Source organism: Nipponia nippon, unplaced genomic scaffold (assembly GCF_047370975.1).
Source record: "Nipponia nippon isolate SJK-2023a ecotype South Korea unplaced genomic scaffold, ASM4737097v1 scaffold_2, whole genome shotgun sequence".
In the NCBI taxonomy this organism is placed as follows: Eukaryota; Metazoa; Chordata; class Aves; order Pelecaniformes; family Threskiornithidae; genus Nipponia; species Nipponia nippon.
In genome coordinates, this window is record NW_028262336.1 from 48,633,022 (window position 1) to 48,652,213 (window position 19,192).

Genomic DNA, 19,192 nt, shown 5'->3' on the forward strand with positions numbered 1-19,192 from the left:
ACACTTAACTGGTGGCACCAGAGGTGTATGGAGTAAAAATACACCTTTGTGCGACACTGTACAACAGCATTTGTACAGCTACATTCTGTGGAAAGAGTTTAAGCTTTTGCCTTTCCTAGCTTTTCTTAAATTGAAGTTTAGCAGCTGGAACCCTGTATTAATTATGCCTGAGTCTTGTCAGTGTTGATCTGTAGAGGCTTCCTCAGCTTTCTGTCCTGACCCACGAATATATTAACTTCTTTTTGCAAAACAGAACTGCTCCAACCTGAGAGACAAATAAGTCTGCTTCAACTCCAGAGGGCTCTTAGATAAAGCAGTCACTGAGGGGCTGAAAACCATGTTCAAAAGCTTTTCTCACTGAGGCAGAGAGGGATTTGAACATGAGCTGCCTAACCCCCAGGAGAGTGCAACAGTCATTAGGATACCCAGGCTAGAAAGGTGCCATCGCTGACCACCGCTGTGAAACCTGCTCTGAGGTTTTCACACCTTCCTAGACCACTGAAAAACAGACCTGTGCCTGGAGGTCTAACTCAGGACTGATGGATCCCAATGGGAAGGAGTGAGATGTTGCCAGGTCCACACGCTTTGTTCAGCCTAAGCCTGTGGGTGAATTTAACCCTTAACCTCAAAATTTTGTGCTTTCCTCTTGCAGATCACTTTGTGAAATGCTTAGGTAAACATTTTTGATAGAAACATGCTCAAACAACAGAGAATGCATGATCATCAAAACCACACTTGAAAGCCAACATAAAATTCAGTGTTATTTTCACATTTAATCCCCTACAGGTTCTTTTACCTGTGAGGGACTTCCATTTTGCAGCAGGTCACAAAATGAGGTGGAGGTGAGCACCCACACTGTGCCAGGGCTGGCAGGGGAAGGGACGCCTCTTGCCGGTGTCCTGTACTCAAGGACACCACACACACCAGGACAGCGCTGCAGTCCTGTAGCCTTCCCCTGCAACGCAGTGGATCCATCCCCTCTCGCTTCACCTAATGCACAGCACTGTCCTCAGCAGGAAAGCAGAGACGCCCAGGAGCTCTGAATTGACCAGATTCACGCTTACCTGCGCAGGAACATGAAAATATCTTTCCCTAGCCCTACAAACCAATTGCTTGGGTATGACCATTGGCCATCCTTCCCCTCCTGTTGGCTCCTGTAGAAGAAAGGTACTTCCACCTTCTGAAGCCTTGACCCACCTACTTTTTGGACTGCAGTCATGCACTACTGTGTTCGCAGCATGGGGATCTTACAGCTTTTTTCTTTTACAATAAATTCCCCTCCTAGCAGATCACCTTCTCGTAAGGCCCTGTGCCAGTCTCTGCATTGCAGGGCGCTCCTCTTTTCCATCCTGCTCCCGTATGATTAGAGAATGACCAAAACTAGAGCATAGACTGCATATTTGTACTATTCACTGAAATACTATGGGGAAAAGCTCAAGAATTTAAGCACAATGCTGTAAATGCCAGTGCTGCATGATGGTCTTCATTGCCACAGCCCCAAGAAGATCTGGATGTCGCTAACACCGTGGCACAGCCATAAATCCTTTACCTGGAAAACCATGACTAAAAGGAGGCTCTGGGTGGAGATGGAAACACGAACAGATAATTAGAATTTGATGAGGATTTATAAAATCTCATAATGTTATTTTATTTGAGAAATTCTGTGTTCTTCGATCCATTTAAAAATATTCAACAAACTTCAAAATAGAAATGCTTTATGTTATCTTTCATATTGATACATCAGAATTTAATAACAGAGATTTAATATAACAATTCAGAAGACTTAAATGAGGTATGTAAAATTCATAGCAGATCTGTTTTTTGACTGATGTCATTAGCTCTTAACCTATGACTAAATCACCTTCTCAGGGGGAAGGTTATTGAGCGGAGGAATGTTCTCTTTGAAGTTTGAAATACCTTTTTTTACTGTGTTCAGCATGACTTGCTTTTTAAGCATATGGACGTGATTTACAGATTTCATAGCCAGAACAAAAACGCTAAAACTTCCTGTTATGGTGTGTCTTAATTTTTATATAGTGAGGGAGGTCTTTAAGGTGATATTTGGATTATGGCCTCTACATATTCATGTGTATAATAGGGATGAGAATACTTAAATAATAATTGTTAACTCTAAATAAATGCACATGGAATTTCTAAAAACATCAGTTTTTATGAGTAGCTAGCTTTCACTTGCATGTGCTTTTTGCAGGGAGGGGGCAGGGAAAAAGACTGAATGAGAATAATAGCAAAATATTCGCACTACATTTGAAAGAGTCAGGAAATCTTTACCTACTTGCAAAAAATGTACTTGACTTCTAGAAGGACAGAGGTACACAGATCTTACAAAATGCCAGTGACACTGAAGAAATTCAAGCAAATCTCGAGACCACTGCTACCATTTACTTTGAAAGCCATATGTCACGTACTGTGACATTGTTTACAGCAAGCATTATTCATAGGAAGGTTGACAGACCATATATAAATCCTGTCATACTCATATACATTGCAAATGTATAAATCTATATGTATCTTTTGGGCATCAACTCCAGCTGACTCTTAAGGTCCCTTCGTGTTTCCCAGCCAAAAAAGCTGTGAATCTGTTTGTGGGGGTTTTTGTTGTTGTTGTTGTTTTCTTGTACCACTGTAATCCAGGAGTTATGCTATTTAAATCAAGAGTTACTTTGCTTTACAGTAGTGTAAAAAAAGGAAAGGGAAACCTTGAAAACCCAAAAGTTTGTGGAAGCTCCTTCAGCTGCCAGTTTCCTTTGTATTTTCTAAATAACTGATAAACGCGGTTCAACTTTGAAATGTCAAAGAGGTTGTTACCTTCTAATTTTGGACTCATGGAGTGAATTGGTCTCTCTGGAAGTACAAGGTGGTTACCAGGACAAGTGAATCTATGCTCTCATTTATTACACTCTACATTAAAAAACAAACAAGTCAGGGGTTAGAAATGATGTACTGCCATTCATTTTATTCCTGTCAGACTCCTACATCAGCAGTTACGCAAAACCTTCAATAAAAACTTTTCACCTGGGGGGGGGGAGAAAGTCTGTTTTAAATTAAGTCAAAAGGAAACCATTCCTTTAGCCAATAAAGTGAAATGAGTACATAAAAGGATGCTGTGAGGGCTTGGTCCGTATTTTGACTTCTATGCCATTAACACCTTTCTTTGTTTCCACTTTTATCATACTCTACAATACTACTCAATGTGGAAGGTCCTCCAGGTTGAGAGCATTGAGGATCCATGACTTAGCTTCATTTCTTAAACATCAAAAGCTACCTTTAAAAGGTTTATGGCTGAATAATCAATGATTTAATTCTAGTCTGCATTAGTATATGCTATATATTTAAAAATACAACAGCAGCTATGAAAAAAGTATCCAGTTATTGAGTGTGATTACAAATTAAGTGACAAGAAAAGAAGGTAACAAAATAGGAAACATTCCAACTAATCTTCCGCCCCACTTGTTTTGCTAAGTGGTATTTTTAATTGGTGAAGACTGTATCTCTGACGTGTGGCTTAGTATCACAGGTCCAGCTGAAATGGTGATGCAAGACATCCGGACTAACCCATCAGTTTCTGTTAGGTGACTCATTGGCAAAGCATTTATCCAGAACTTTCCCCTGACCCCTGATCTCACTGTCTAGGCACACTCATGTGCCTCCTTTGCTCTTCTTTCTTTCTTGGGAAAGCATTTCTTGCTCCCTATGAATGGGCTAACTGTTCAGAATTGTGTTTGAGCACTCAAATACGGTTGCATAGTGGTTATTTAGCTTCACTCCTCAGAGTAAAATTACCAATACAAGTGATGAAACACAAGGAAAAGTTCAACGTGTTCACAAGTACTATGCAACAGTTCTTATCAATATTGTCTCCATAATAAACTGCAAGATTTTCCTGTAGCTCAATTACAAAAGCATATCATGAAAATTCCTTTAAAATCACCTGGCCCCTCTGATCTGGCATTTCCCTGTGCGTCCCATTTTAAAACCACCCACAGCTTGCTCCTAAAGATTCCATAGCTAATAATTGCCTTTCCCTCTCCACCTGTCCCCTGGGGGCCAATCCTGTTATCACCTTGCTCTGCTCCACATCAGTAATTAAATTAAACTCAGAGCACTTGTTTCCAACCTGCACAAAGCTTGAAATCTGTGGCTTCTGTTTCAGACCTTAAGAAGGCTTTGCGTTCCTGGAAGCCTCTCTGAGTCTTGCCAGTTCTAACAGTCAAATAAAAATTACTGCTTCCTCCATGGACCTTACCTTGTTTTTATCTTTAGATGTTCAAGGTTATAATAACACTATCGACTTAAAGAAAACCTTGTTTCATTTCATGGATTTTAAAGTATAATTACAATGAATTATCTTGCTTTACAGTTTAAAACTGGCCATAAACTGCCGAAATATTGCATAGACCATGTTTAGTTTTTATAAGAAACTCAGTTTTCTTTTAATTCAAACTATAGAAAACAGGCAGGTACTACACTATGGGGTATCAGGGAACGGTGTTGATAATGTTCTGGAGCATACGTGTAGTAGGAGCATTAGTAGTAGGAAATAACACATACCAGGTGCAGGTTGTTCAGCTTTGCACATAGAATATTTTGCATCCCCACCAGGACGAACACATTTGAAGTTTCCAACAGCTCCATCTGCTGTTGTCACTGCACCTTTTTTTTTTCCTCCACCAAGAAGTCCTTACACTTGTTCGACTTTCAGTTAAAACCATTTTGTTAGCATTTTAATACTGAAACCCATCTCAGAGTTCTGGCACTTCAGTTTGTATTGACTCTATGACACAAATTCCCAGAATTCTTTAAGAGTTCGTCAAGTACAGTCTTAAAGATACAAACAGAAGACCTCTAAGACAGGCCTTCCCTTCTAACGCAGCTGATGGATAAATGCTAAAGCACTTCGATGTGGCCTCAAGGCTGCAGAAACAGAAATTTAGATCTGCAACTAAATAGGCAGTAAAAACTAGTAAAGCTGAGGAAAAAAAAGTAAAACCAAGCCTAGGCTGGTCAACAGGCTGTGGCTTCATAATAACTGATACAAGATCGGTGTGTTAATGTATCTCATTTGATCCAGATCAGATACAGGCACACGACTGCATTTCTGTCAAATTAGTCAGATGACTTGCTAGAGAGTTGACGCTGGCTGTACGCTGGCTGCAGAACAGGTATCCCTTAGGTCTGCCAGTACAAAGGTCCTTCCGACTGACTTCAAGTGTCAGGGAGAGCACAGCGACCACTTTGCGTTGTGTGGCCAGGAATTTTTAAGCTGGACCACTGACTCGGCTGACAAGGCAGAAGACAGACAGCACGCAGGCTCTGTTTGCAACAACTGCTCCTGATAGGGATTGGGAAGGACCAGGCGCTCAGGTGCTGACGTGGTCCCTGCATGGAAGTGGCGACCAGCTTACACCTAGGTGGTGTAAAAGAGGATTATTTGCAGCAACTGTCAATGCACTGTGAGCAGCTGTCCTGTACTGGTAAGGACAGAGACGTGACCTGTGTGTCAGACCAGGGGACTGGACTATATACCCCCCGACTGCTCCCAAACCCTTGTGCTCCTCCCTACCTTCACCGCCCTGATCTGAGCGGGAAGGAAAGCTGGGCTGTGGGACGGGAGAGCGTTGTAGTACACAGAGGGCGACTGAGTGATCGAGACCTCGGGGCGTGCGTGAGGGGCACTGGTTAGATGTAGTAACACACATAGACCTGCCGATCAACTTCTCACTTCTGTTAGTAAATTCATCTGCCACAGATGAATTCCAACCTTCTTGGAAGGGAGACGCGCCTGTAAAATGGAAACTACCTTATTTTCTGGCATCTAAGAGAGAAATCTGGCTTAAAGAAAAGAAACCCTTTTTACAGATTGTATTTAATGGTCATTAAACACACACTGCAGTTTGTTAACCTTTCAACTTGAAACCTTTGTTTTAAAAGTACATTAACATGTCATTTCATCCAGCTTCTGTGGAATTTCACGAATACAGGAGAAAGACTGTAAGAAAACGTAGGTGCTTGAATAAGAAACGTATGATTTTTCTTGGCTGCTTTCTGGGTGGTATTGCAGCGAGATATGGGATTGGCTGTACGCAGTAGAAACCAGGCAAAACCAACCTTTTTAAGGTACTATAGAAACCTGTTACATCCTGGTTTTAAATCCTAGTACCAAAAATAACTGCTGAGGTAGGCAGTTGGGCCCTCACTCCCTCTTCGCAGGAGTCTTAAGAGAAGTAACAGGCTGTCCAGCCTTACCATATGAAAGTAAACCAAACAGAAAGACAGTTCATCCTTTCCTTCAGGACAAAGATTCCAAATATTGCTTTCCTCCTCATTTTGGAGCATATTTAATTCCAGCAGGATCAGAAACGGAAAACACTGTGGTTTTTCAAACAGGGTCTTGGGCTGTCTCTGGCTCTTTCCTGCTTGGTTTCACTAATCAATCTCGCTCTATGCTTGCACCCACAATTCTCCATCCGGCAGTACTATTTTTCACTGATGTTCTCCATTTGGGGCTTCCAACAGTTTCTGCTTTCCTGAATCCTAGGAGAGAAAATGTCCTTCACTGTGAGCCAGCTGTGCACTCTCACAGTCACTATTCCATGTCATGAGAGTTCTTCTCCAGGAACGCTGTGGCTCCCTCGCCGTGGCATCAGGCTCTGGAGCAGCACTGCTTCGCAGCTCTCTTGTGAATTACTTTGTGAACAACTGATCGCCTGTTTTTGCCCATTACTGATGTTTTGAAATAATAAATGTGCATGCTTTGGGCATATTAAATGTAAACAAATGCATTAATTTAATACACCAGCTTATTACACACAGCAAAGCCACTTCATCAAACTGATACTTTTTGCTCGACAGACATGCAATAGAAGCAACTTCGTCCACCAGGCTGGGGACAGAGTAGCAAACTCAGCATGAGAGGAGGCGGAGAGGGAGATGACAGAGCAGAGTACCTGGCAGAAAGATTTCCTGCCTTTTCAAGAACACCAAAGCGGCCTCCTTGAGGCAAGATGGCATATGCTACCAGAACAAAGCCACGGGAGTCTCTAAGTCTCCCTCATCTTCTCTCTCCATTAACTCGATTTATGAGGGTGCTTTAGGGAGTGATTGAGGACCAGGCTTGGAAGCAGTAATTACTCTGCTGTCACTGGTTTAATGTCTTTACTCTCTACTTTACATATCCCACAGTCTCACTCTGACTTTGTACGTGCTTTAAATGAGGGAGTGAATGCACCCAGTTCAGGCATGTAGAAAGGAAGAAAACTTGATTCTCTCTTCTGCTGTTGGTCCCTTCACAACAGCTTCACCTCAGACCAGGGCAGGACACACTCTGGGTCTGCCCAGACAGTGACAATTTTATGAATACACAACACAACAACACAGACAGCAAAAGGTGTGTGGTACCCCATCCTTGTGAACCAGCCGCAGACAGAAAATTTAGCAGCACCTTTGCCAGCTTCGCAGTGGCAAAGATTCCTTTCCTTTCCATTAAGGTTTTTCCTAGGCTTCTTGGTAGACAAATTTGCCAAGGTCATTTGAACATGACAACGGGAGGAGCCTGCTGATATAGAGGGACTGAGTTGGACTACTGACAGGTATGACATTAAGCACAACTAGACACGTTTAATGAGGAACACAGATGTCAGACCACCAAAGCTAACATGCCAGGCCAAAGGCAGGAAGACTTGGCCACAATACTTTTCCTGACCTCCTTCAGGAAAGATGTTCAGAGCCTATGGCCGGCTGCTGAAAAAGCACCAAGTCCTCTCTGAAGTTTAGATCAACATAGAGGGCCAAAAAATCACAACTGCTGTGGCATAAAAACACGTTTCTGAGATTAAGTGGCTCTGTCCTGTATAAGGTTTTGTAGGTCGGTGCCAGTATTCTGGATTTGCATAGTGGTTGGTCAACAGCTGCTTATGGAACATGCCAAATCCCACTTCTTTTCACTGAAGAGAGGGGCTGCTATGTTGTATAGCAGTTAAGATTTCTCTCTGGATTTTTTTAAGCTTGCATACCAAGAATTACAACCTCTCTAGACAGCACACAAGAAGAACTAGTCTAAAAAAAAATAAAATCATTTTCCAAATAGTTTAAACTATAAGCATTGTTCTTCTGACAGCTAAAATTGGAGTGACTAGGACAGCTTGAGGTCACCACCATCATTTACCAGCGATCACATCATGGGGTGCTGCAACTGAGAACCTCCAAGTGCTTTCCTCCTCCTCCTGGCACTACTTTGTTTTTTTTTTCCTAGATGGAACTTAAGGCAACTGCTTTACACCCAGGCTCCAGTTTCTGCTGAGCACTAGGATCCCTATGGCCCCCTGGTCCCCGGTCTCTTCTTCTTTCACAGCAGGATACCTGCCGCTGCAGGTGAGAAGCCTCCTCCCTTCTGGCCTCATACTCAGCTTCTCATCCGGAAATTCAGGTTCTTGCCACCCTGGAGGAGCACCTGATAATGAAGTCAGATTTGCCAATACTGGTCTCGCCTTTCTGAACATGAGAAAAACTCAAAAAACAAGCAGTGTTTTTCTTATTCAGCACACTAACATCTTTCACATCTTTCAGTCCCAGAATGAAAGGCCTGATTTCCCCCTTGATCCTTCTTGGGATCAGCACCTCCAAACCACATCTGGCCAAGCTTCAGCCTAACCAGGAATCCAGCCAGCACTGCAGCCTAGGTCAGCTTGTACTGTCACTCATGGCACACATATTTGCATAGGAGCGATGACAGAATCAAATCTGACAAAATTCGTATCAGAAATTTTGGCAAGGAGAAGTAGCTGCCAAACATAGTTTTGGGAACGTATAGAGAAGGCATGAACACCCCCAGCCTGGTGAGGTAACATCTTTTTTGGCGGTCACCAGCAGTCTGGCTGGTGCTGGAGCTGCTAACAGCTGATTGCAAAGCTCCTTGAGAAGACCAGCAATACACGGCCAAGCGATGCCAGCCTGGGGTGTCAGAGCACAACTCACGCAACCCAGCTGCATTTCTCTAAGTTCAAGCTCCTGGACTTTCTGTAAAAATCATGGTATTTTTACTTTCATTTAGAGAGAGCAAGCTTCCAGCACTTGTGGTGAGAGACTTGAGGACATTTTAGGAGTTCCAGCTGTGACTGACCCAAAGAGTACACCAGAAGAGCTTCTCCACCGGGGGCACGGCAAAGCCTGTGTAGTTTTAAGGCAATGCTATCACTTTACAGCACACAGCTCACTTTTTTCATCACGTTGGACTATGCTTTTTTGCATACAAGCTGGTTCTTTGGACAGCAAGCGGCCGAGGCGGCCTTCCCACGACAGCAAGGGCAGACAGAGCGGACAGCCCGCTGCTTGGCGGCCGTCATCACGGCCAGAGAACCACCAAGACGCCTGAGGCGAAGCCCGCCGCACCCACGCTCCCCGCCCCTTCTCAGCCCGGCTTTCGTCACGTCCCTTCACCCCGCAGCCGTTGCGATTGGCCGCTTCTTTTCCCGCGAGACGCGGCGCCGGCCGGCGATTGGCTCCGGGCTGGAGGCGGGAGCGGTCGTCTGCGGGGGGGAAGGGGAGGGCGGGGAAATAGCCGTGCGGTTGCCGTGGTGACCGGGCGCCCCTTCCCGGAAATGGGAGGGCGCCGGGAAGCGCCCGGGAAGCGCCGGCGGCCGGCAGGTACGTGCAGGCGCGCGCGCGCGTGGACGCAGGCGCCCCCGCCCCCCCCCCCCTTCGCCACCCCTCCCCCATTCCCTCAAGGAGGTCGCCGCGGGCCCTTTAAGCGGGCGATCGCCCCGATCGGGGCGATCGCCCGCTTAAAGGGCCCGCGGCGACCGCCCCCTGAGTGCGCTTTGCTTGCCGGCGAGTGATGGCGCCTTGTGGTTCCCCCGGCAGGAACGGGCCCGGGATGGCGGCGGGGGTCCCGGCGGGGAGAACGCACAACGTGTGTATGGTGTCGGACTTCTTCTACCCCAACATGGGGGGCGTGGAGAGCCACGTCTACCAGTTGTCGCAGTGCCTCATCGAGCGGGGCCACAAAGTCCTGGTGGTCACCCATGCCTACGGCCATCGGAAGGGCGTCCGCTACCTCACCAACGGGCTGAAAGTCTACTACTTGCCCCTGAAGGTCATGTACAACCAGTCCACGGCGACGACGCTCTTCCACAGCCTGCCCCTGCTCAGGTACATATTTGTGCGGGAGAGGGTCACCGTCGTCCACGCCCACAGCTCCTTCTCCGCCATGGCCCACGACGCCCTCTTCCACGCCAAGACCATGGGGCTGCGGACGGTCTTCACGGACCACTCCCTCTTTGGGTTTGCAGATGTCAGCTCGGTGCTTACCAACAAACTTCTGACGGTGTCCCTGTGCGATACGAACCATATTGTTTGTGTCTCCTACACAAGTAAGGAAAACACGGTGCTACGAGCAGCTTTGGACCCTCAGATAGTCTCTGTCATCCCCAATGCTGTTGACCCTACCGACTTCACTCCAGACCCGTCACGGAGGGATGACAGTACAATAACAATTGTTGTTGTCAGCAGACTTGTTTACAGAAAAGGTAATGGGGGCTAAAATGTAAGTTTTTGTTTATTTTTTTTTTCTTTAGGGTATGGTAAGAAAGGTCTTCGTTAGGTACCGCTTATGCTGTATCTGTGGTATGAATTGGACCTTAAATGGGAGTCATAAGGTGACAGTTCTGAGCTTTTATCTCTGTGCATTGAAGAAGAAGAAATGTATGTTTCAGTTGCGCCTGTTGGGTTCAGAGGTGTATTTCTTCTGTAATACTGAAGATATTTAAACTTGAAATTTGTAAAATGGAAGGTCTGGCTTATATTGGGGATATGATTTAGGCCCTAATCCATATATTCTGTTAGAAATGTTTTAACTGTTTTTTTATTTAATCAAGCTACAACAACTTAAGTGGGTTTTTTTGATAAGTTCTAAAATCAAATACAATAACGACTTGCCCTAAATCTTGTACTCTTAGGTATAGATTTGCTTAGTGGTATAATTCCTGAGCTCTGTCAGAAGTATCCAGAGTTACATTTCTTAGTTGGAGGAGAAGGACCAAAACGAATCATACTGGAAGAAGTCCGGGAAAGATACCAGCTCCATGACAGGTTTGTTCTGTGTATGTCTATGACCCTTCAATGTACTTTAGGGATGGGGAAAACAACATCAACACCCTTTCTGCCTGGCCCCCTCCCCCTAAAAAAACCCAAACCCCAAAAACTTGAGGCTGAAGAAGATGAGGACTGTTGAAGGCAAGGCAGATAGACCAGACACTAACTGAACACTTATGGAGTTGGACTATGATCCTGCAAGTTAATTCATAGAAACAGACCCTGTATGAACCTTCACTCGAGTCAGAGAAAAGCTGACTTTAGACATAAATTTATCATATTCCTCTCTGAAACTGTGATGCTTGGATCACATATTACCATATGGCATATGGTGTTAGACAGCTAGTTTGTGTCACTACTGCTTGTGAGGATCACTGCTAGAATTTATTTTATTATTTCAGCATGAAACTCTTCAGGGTAGTGCTTATCTAGTATGTGTTCTTGTGGTACTACGAACATGTTCCTTTGGTGCTACTGTGTTACCAAAATGTTTCTGTGATGCATATGTATTTGTGTATTTCTTTGGGGTTTTCTTCTTGTTCAAAGACAGTTTTATGTGGCAAGGACAAGGTTCTTAATTTTCCATTTCCTTTTCTCTGTTTTCTGTTGCCCGTTCTGTACTTCAGTCAGTGATTCTTCTGGATGGACAATAACGTTGTTTCTTAGTATCATTCTTATTTTGCCCTTTTCTGATTCCCAGTATGTCTTCAAAATAATAGGTCCTGATCATTGTACCTAAATACTTTCCCCTCAGCCCTCAGACTTTGAGATTGATCAGAACTCACCTTGAAAATTCAGATAATACATCTAAAGAAAGAAAGGATGACAAATCTTAATTATTAACTGCATGAAGCCGTGTTCTCTTACAGAACTAGAAAGCTCAGTAGTAATGTTTTGAAGGCAGTTGCCATCGAAACAAAGAAAGCAACTTCTCCCTCCAGCTTTATTTTCAGAAGTTTCTTTTAGTGTGAAAATAAGAAGCTGAGTCTTCTGTTTCTTCATTGCTGGAAAAATTTAGAGAAAATGGAGCAAACATGTCTGTGTTCCTTCTCTCGCTATCTAAGCATGAACCATTGGTACATTTTTCAGAATATGTGTAACATTATACAGCATTATTACAGTCCAAATCTAGTGAATGTCTGATTTTTTTTTTTATATGCAGGGTACGTCTCCTAGGAGCCTTGGAACACCAGGATGTTAGAGATGTTCTAGTCCAGGGGCACATTTTTCTCAACACTTCCTTAACTGAGGCCTTTTGTATGGCAATTGTGGAAGCAGCAAGCTGTGGTTTGCAGGTAATTAAAAAAAAAAAAAAAATCTCAACTATCTATAATGCATGTATCCAATTTAAACAAAGTTTATGATTAAATAATACGTGCTTGTAGCATTTGATTTCATCTGAGGCTTTGTCTTTATAAAGGTGAGAAATATTATCCCCATTTACAGATCACCTGGAAGATGAGACAGAAGGGTTAACTGAAACTGCTTAAGCTCCCAGAAGAAACTTGTGCAGAATTGGGAATAATATGTAGATCTGCTAACTCTCAGTTCTCTAAACTAACCAGACTGCCTCTCCAAAATGCTATTTTGTATGTCGTTTTCTTATATTAACTGAGGATGTATTTGCCTTACCATGTCAGGATTCAAGATAAGAGTTGGAGAGAGAAAAAACAGTAAAAGCCCTTTCTGGCTAATTTACAACTCAGATTGACAACTCAAAAAAAAAAAGTTACATCAACAGCCATAAAGAACTTAGATTCTCACATTAAAATATAAAGAAAATTTTTTAAAAATACAGACTGATAAGAGTATCTAGTATAAAAGAAGTATAGAAAATGTGAGGGACTTCTTTTTCCACTCCAATATCTTTTGACAGTAGTTACTACCTAGTTATGGTAGTTGTTCCTTTGTCATCTGTTTTCCTCTCTAGAGATGAGGAAGTTCTGCAGTTTTCTTATTGTTGCCTGCTGTTTAGAGGTGATTGCATAATGTAAGTCTTAGTGGTTTCTGATTTCCCTTTAAAAATAATAATTCAGATTAAAATTACTGAACTTCTAAAAAAAATCTTGTAAATGTTCAGTAGCCTAGAAAGCATAAATTAAAGGTGGATGTGGTAAAACTGTCCTCTCCAAGTAAAGGTAACAGTTTTTATGAGGGACTACAGAGAGGAAGTCCAAAATCTGGTTCCACAGATTTAGTTGTGTACTGTGACAAACACCTTTAGGAAAGATGTCTCATAAAACACTCATTAGACCAAGTCTTCTGCCTTATCATGCTGCCAAAGAATCATTCTGAGCATCGTTTAAGGTAATCTGCTGTGCTAGGTCTTTTCTAGGGCCTAGACCTTCAGGTCACATACAGGTAAAATTCCCAAAGCATGGTATCGTCTTTGCCTTCATGGCAACCACTCATTTTATTTTTTTTTCCCCCGATTCATCTTAAGTGCTGCATCTAAACAGTGTAATAGCACTGTCATCACTCTATTTTATTGTTATGCACCATATGTGCTATTTCTTTTGTTTCTTTCAAAGGTGGTGAGTACAAGAGTTGGCGGGATTCCTGAGGTGCTTCCAGAAAATCTCATTATTTTATGTGAACCCTCTGTGCAATCATTGTGTGATGGATTAGAAAAAGCTATTGGCCAGCTCAGATCAGGAACACTACCATCTCCAGAAACTGTTCATAATAAAGTAAAGACATTTTATACATGGAGGAATGTAGCCGAGAGAACTGAGAAAGTATGTATGACCACTTCTTTTAAATTGTCATAAAGTACATTTCGAAACAGCTGCTGCTTTGAAACATAACTATGTACGTTCTCTGTAATCTTTCAGTGTCATTTTTCAGCGTGTTTCCTGTCAAACACACATGGTTTAAAAAGGTTCAGAAAATACTTCCTTTTTTCCCCCCAAATACATCACTAGATAGGTGGGGTTTTTTTTCTGTTTGCATTTTTTTCTATTCCATAACTGTTGATAAATATTCTGAAGAGCAGTTTAGATCTTTAGTTACGTTTCTACTCATATATTTTTTTCCAATCTTCACATTAAGTGAACTTCGCTGGCATAACTTGAAAACATGCTGTATAAGATGTAGGAAAAGGAAAGGATAGAGTTCATGAGAAAGTTTTGTGTGCCACGTGCTAACAAGTGGTTTAAAATTATGAGAGGTAGTTTAATGCCGGTAGGCTGAACATAGCTGAATTTATATAAGCTATGGATGTAATGGAAATAAATGATCACACTTTAGAAATCGTATTTCAGAATTAGAACGGTGCTTCAGCATAAAAGCCCTGCCTCTAGTGAAGAAAGTTAACTGCAATAATGTTATAAATGCCTGAGGAGATCTGTTGCTTCTGACTTCGGCCCCTGTGTTTTAGGCAAGGGAGTAGCTGAATCACATGCCTCGTAATTACATTGTAGTGTACTCAGATATATATCTTTTCTAAGTCTCCTTGAAGTGTCATGTACGATCAGTTTATTGTTTTCAAGTACTGTTGGTACAATTCATTTTATGGTTTTGTAACTGCAAGCAACATTTCAATTGCAAAGTTTTTATAGAAGTTAGTTTACATTTCAGTTTCTTTTATAGCCCTTTCTTAAAAAAACAAAGAAACAAAAAACCCCTCTGTGAAGGAGAACATTGGAAGAAGTACGCATGGAACTTACATTGTACAAAAGACAGTTGTTTGTTAGCTCATTAAGTTACCCGTAGGATGAAGCCTGTAATGTTCTCAAGGAAAAAGCCCTGTATCCTCTAAGCCTTTTTTGAGCTGTGTGTATTGAGTATTTATGTTTCTGTTCTATGAAACACAGGACTATAATTTTTATTTTTCTTTTAGTGGTTGTGGTCAATAGGTATATTAAGTCACTAGTAGCATGTATTTGCTTTTCCCATTCATTGAATTTTAAGGATTTTACTAAGAATTACTAGTGTTTCTTTAAATAAAAATCAGTATCCTATTATGATTTGCTTGATTGTTCAAATACAGAGATTTGGAAGATTGCGAACTCATCTATGAGTTCATCCATCTTTGTGTTGAAAATCTAGTAATTGCATGTTCAGAGTCTTCCTATGACTGGTGTGAATATGAGATTAAAACCCACTAATTAATTAAAAAAACCCCAGCCCTCTCTGTATAACACTACATGAGAGACAAATTATGTAGCCTTCCTATTTAATGAAATGCTCTTGAGGTCTGTAAAAAAAAAAAAAAAGAAATAGAGCATTTATTTTCCTTTTTCTCCTTAAATTAATGACATTCCTAGAACAGTACTCATAAATCAACATTTAAAATCTGCAAAGCTTTTTTGCGGTAATATTTGTCCCATCTACTAGTTAGGAATAGATAATTTATTTTGCACACCGATGACAAAGTACTGCCTGATTTTTGAGGTAGAAGCAACATCGTTTTAAGATCTTACTTTCTGTCTCTTTTCCATTTAGGTGTATGACAGGGTTGCAGATGAAGTGGTTTTACCAATGGATGAGCGACTTAACAGACTAATGTCTCACTGTGGTCCAGTGACGGGGTGTATTTTTGCTCTTTTTGCTGTTCTGAACTTCCTTTTCTTGGCGTTTCTGAGGTGGATGACTCCAGATTCCGTTATTGATGTTGCAATAGATGCCACAGGACCTAAAGGTGCATGGACTAAACAGTATGTTTTTGGGAAAAAAGGAAGAGTTAAAGAAGAACTTCCAAGCTCCTAAAATGCTCAAATGGAGAGGAAAGAACGCATCAGTCACTAAAGGTTTTAATGCTTGCTGATAGAGACATTACTCTTAAAATTCTGCAGTTTCTTTCTGAAGTTCTTGGAAAGAAACTTGGTTAAACGTGCTACCTCAATTCAGGATTATGTTTTAATTTAGTTTTGGATTCATGCAAATTTATGGACATCTCTTTTGCACTTAAAGCTGGGAGGAGAACATGGGTTTTTACGTGGGTCAAAAGCCTTTGAGACAAAAATACAAGATTTTTCTCAACAACTTGAATATTACAGAAAGTGACTGTAAACTTTAGTGGTATTTCGGAAAGCAAAACACAAATTATTAGCTTGCAGTAGTCCCTGCTATTTCCTCATATTTACTGTGATTCTTACTTTGAGACCTATTTAAAAATATTTAATTAAAAACCCAACAAAACATACCTTTTCTCTCCTAAGATGAAAACAGCACTTGAAATTAGTCATGAAGTCCATTACCATGGAAATGTCAGAGACTTAGTTCTAGCAGTTGTGTCCCAGTGACAGTGTTTTACCTGCATAGCATTATTTTGAAGTTCTTCCCTAGTCAAAATTGGATCATCCTGTTGCTAAAAAAAACCTCCATAATGAATTTTTGATATTTTCAGAGGTGCTAAATTTGTCCTGTTCACTTACATGTGTGAAAGTGATGTAAAGCTTATGGTGTTTTCTTAAAGTACATAGGTGAAGACATTATATTATTTAGAGATAACATAGGCTTCAGAAACAGCTCAGGCCTGAAAACTCCTCCAGCAGACTATGCCAAAGTGTGAAGTAACACACGTGTGTGTTTGTGTGTGTGTGTGTATGCATGAGAGCGAGAGAGAAATCTGTGAAGGGCTTAACAAGCACCATTGTGCGCTCTTGCTCGCTCTCCTCTCCAACCTTCCCCTTTTTTTTCTCTCTTCCCTTCCCCACTAGTTATGACCAAAATGGCATTTCAGTCCATCTCGGGGAGGGACAGTGTTTAGTGTGCATGATTTCACTTAGAGCACATCAGAGACACTGTTAGGTAGGTTCTGCAAGTGAAATCTTGGGAAGGTATCCCTTAAATGCAAATAACCAACAGGTATGCTTTTCATGGAGAGAAGAAGAAAAAAAAAAAAGGGAAGTGGCTCCTTGCCTCTGTTAGCAGTCCTAAGTAATGTGTACCTGGGACAATAGGTGGCACCACACACGAATGTGTGAGAGGAGGCTTTTATCTCATTTATGTCAACCACCTCTAAACCCCCCCTGCCTAATGTACTGGGTTAATTTCTTTTTCAAGCATCACTGAAGACTAAAAATCTTAGGATTTTATGACTGACTATTACATAGTGTTGTACACTGTATTAATATTAAAACTGTGCAATACGAAAATACTGTTTCCAAACCCTTGAAGGGCAGTATTTAAAACACAACTTCTGTTGATATCATCTTGTTTGTATAGAGATGTAGTTACTCTAACATCTGACATTTTATAATTTCATTGAACATATTTTCATGAAACAGAGAAAGGCAATGTGAAATAAACGCCATATACAAAGTCTATTTTCTTTTACTACAATTTTTAGCCTTTGATATATAGTGTACAATATGCATTGTATTACAATTTGAATTTTTCAAACTCTACATTGAAAGTGGAGGTCAGCTAACATGGTGCCACACAGATTATGGATAAATGGGTGGAATTAAGGTAATATTTTACTTTTCAAAGTTACTTTTTTTTTTTTTTTTTTTAAATAACATTCAAGTTTGTAACAACTTTTTTAAAATACTGATTATCCTTCCAGGGAAATGTTAATATATATTTTTAATATTTTGTTGATTCTGGTTTATTTCTTTTTGGTTTCCTGCAACATCTACAAACAGAAATCACATTTTCAACAGGATTATGAGAATCTATTCAAAATACTTCTCACTTTTCTTTTGTGAAACACTGTGTACTTGTGAATACCATAACAAAACCTTGTTATAGTCTTGTTTACAAGACAGATTTACAGTTTATCTAAAAGTTTATTTACCTTTCCCTAAAGAATGGATATGTTTTATTAACATGTGGGAATATACAATTAGAAAGTACAGAAATGGACTCCATATTGCTGCTTCCCATCACTGATGGTTGGACTTCTTATGAGAAAGATGGTGATTAAAAAACATTCTGCACAAGCTGCCACAAAAATTTAATCCCTAACTGGTTTAACTACAAATATGCTGTTTCTCAAGTAATGAAGCTTGTATTGCACATAACTTTGTGGGACAGATTCACTCATCAGCCTTGTGCAGTGGAGTCAGGGATGATGTCACTGAGTCATTCACAGTTTTAAAAAGCATCAGTGGGTGGAATGGAAAAGTTAAAGTAATCACAATAATAAAAAAACCGAACAGAGATAATGGGTGTATTTTAGGAATATGTATTTAGAAATGTATAAAATAACTATTTAAGAAATCTAAAATGTTTCGGTTGTGCTTGTAGGTGACATTTGATCGTTGTGAAATACTAAGGAAATGTTACCAAAGAGAGAGTGATACCAGCTGAGTTATGTTTTGCACAGAGCAGAGCCTCCTGCGTGGGGGAGGAGGGAACGCCCCAAACCCTTCTGTTCAGAAGGTGTGTGTCTCCTTTCATAGAAGGGACCATTGATCTGCAATGAAGCCCCATCCCACAGGCACAAGGAGAAACTGTGTTTCCAATACATTATATGCAGACACTGTGAATTAAGGTATAGACAGCATGTTGGTAATTGAAAATTGCGTGTTAAACCTCAGCAAGTATCAAGTATGAATGTAAGATTCATCTTTCAGATTGTGTTCTAGGGGATGTGGGTAGATCTGTAAGACTGTAACTACACCGTAATGTACTTATTTTTGTGGTCCAGTTTTTCTGCATCTTTTTAAAATAAACTTATTTTTCCCCTTTTGATATTTATTTCTCTTCACTAGTCCTTTTTTTCACATATGCTTAGGCTTATAAACACATAATTGTACAATTGCATCTTTTTGATCCAGTAAAATACAGACTTTATGTAAACAGATACAAGAACAAGCAATCTCAAAAGAAAATGTTTTACAATCTTTTTTTTAAATTAAAAAATATTTAAGTATTTTAAATGCTTGGTTTACTATCATTAAACTATTCTTAGCATATTTGCTGTGCATCTTTTATGACACTCAGTAGTACATTGACTTCCACAGTTTTTCCTAATTGCTTTAGCATTGACATAGTTGGATAGAAGGTGGCTATTTTTTGTTAAGGGAAGAAAACTAAAGGCAAGGTGCGGTTATACATCTGAATTTACTGTTGCACCGAAATTATGCATTTTTCTGTAAACAGGTAGATTGGATTGTTTTCAGATTCTGACTTG

At 40.9% G+C, this 19,192-nt stretch overlaps 1 protein-coding gene across 2 annotated transcripts; it reads left to right on the forward strand.

The window, feature by feature from the left end:
• The first annotated feature begins 9,628 nt into the window (after positions 1–9,628).
• PIGA (phosphatidylinositol glycan anchor biosynthesis class A) lies at positions 9,629–18,750 on the forward strand. Of its 2 annotated transcripts, XM_087757559.1 has the most exons (6): positions 9,629–9,660; positions 9,877–10,541; positions 10,971–11,103; positions 12,269–12,401; positions 13,638–13,844; positions 15,553–18,750. In XM_087757559.1, exons 2-6 carry the CDS (start codon positions 9,890–9,892, stop codon positions 15,814–15,816), a joined length of 1,389 nt encoding a protein of 462 aa, XP_087613685.1. In that variant the 5' UTR covers positions 9,629–9,660; positions 9,877–9,889; the 3' UTR covers positions 15,817–18,750. The 2 variants fall into 2 exon arrangements, with proteins under 2 accessions (XP_087613685.1, XP_009474540.2); XM_009476265.2 differs by lacking the exon at positions 9,629–9,660 and having other exon boundaries at positions 9,850–10,541.
• Positions 18,751–19,192: the final 442 nt, after the last annotated feature.

What these genes read in the sequence shown, in the direction of transcription:
- PIGA (XM_009476265.2), top strand. Translation starts at nt 9,851, where the DNA reads ATGGCGCCTTGTGGTTCCCCCGGCAGGAACGGGCCCGGGATGGCGGCG. An exon ending in AGATACCAGCTCCATGACAG is followed by an intron (nt 11,104 to 12,268) that starts GTTTGTTCTGTG and finishes TTTTATATGCAG; the next exon opens with GGTACGTCTCCTAGGAGCCT. An exon ending in CAGCAAGCTGTGGTTTGCAG is followed by an intron (nt 12,402 to 13,637) that starts GTAATTAAAAAA and finishes TTTCTTTCAAAG; the next exon opens with GTGGTGAGTACAAGAGTTGG.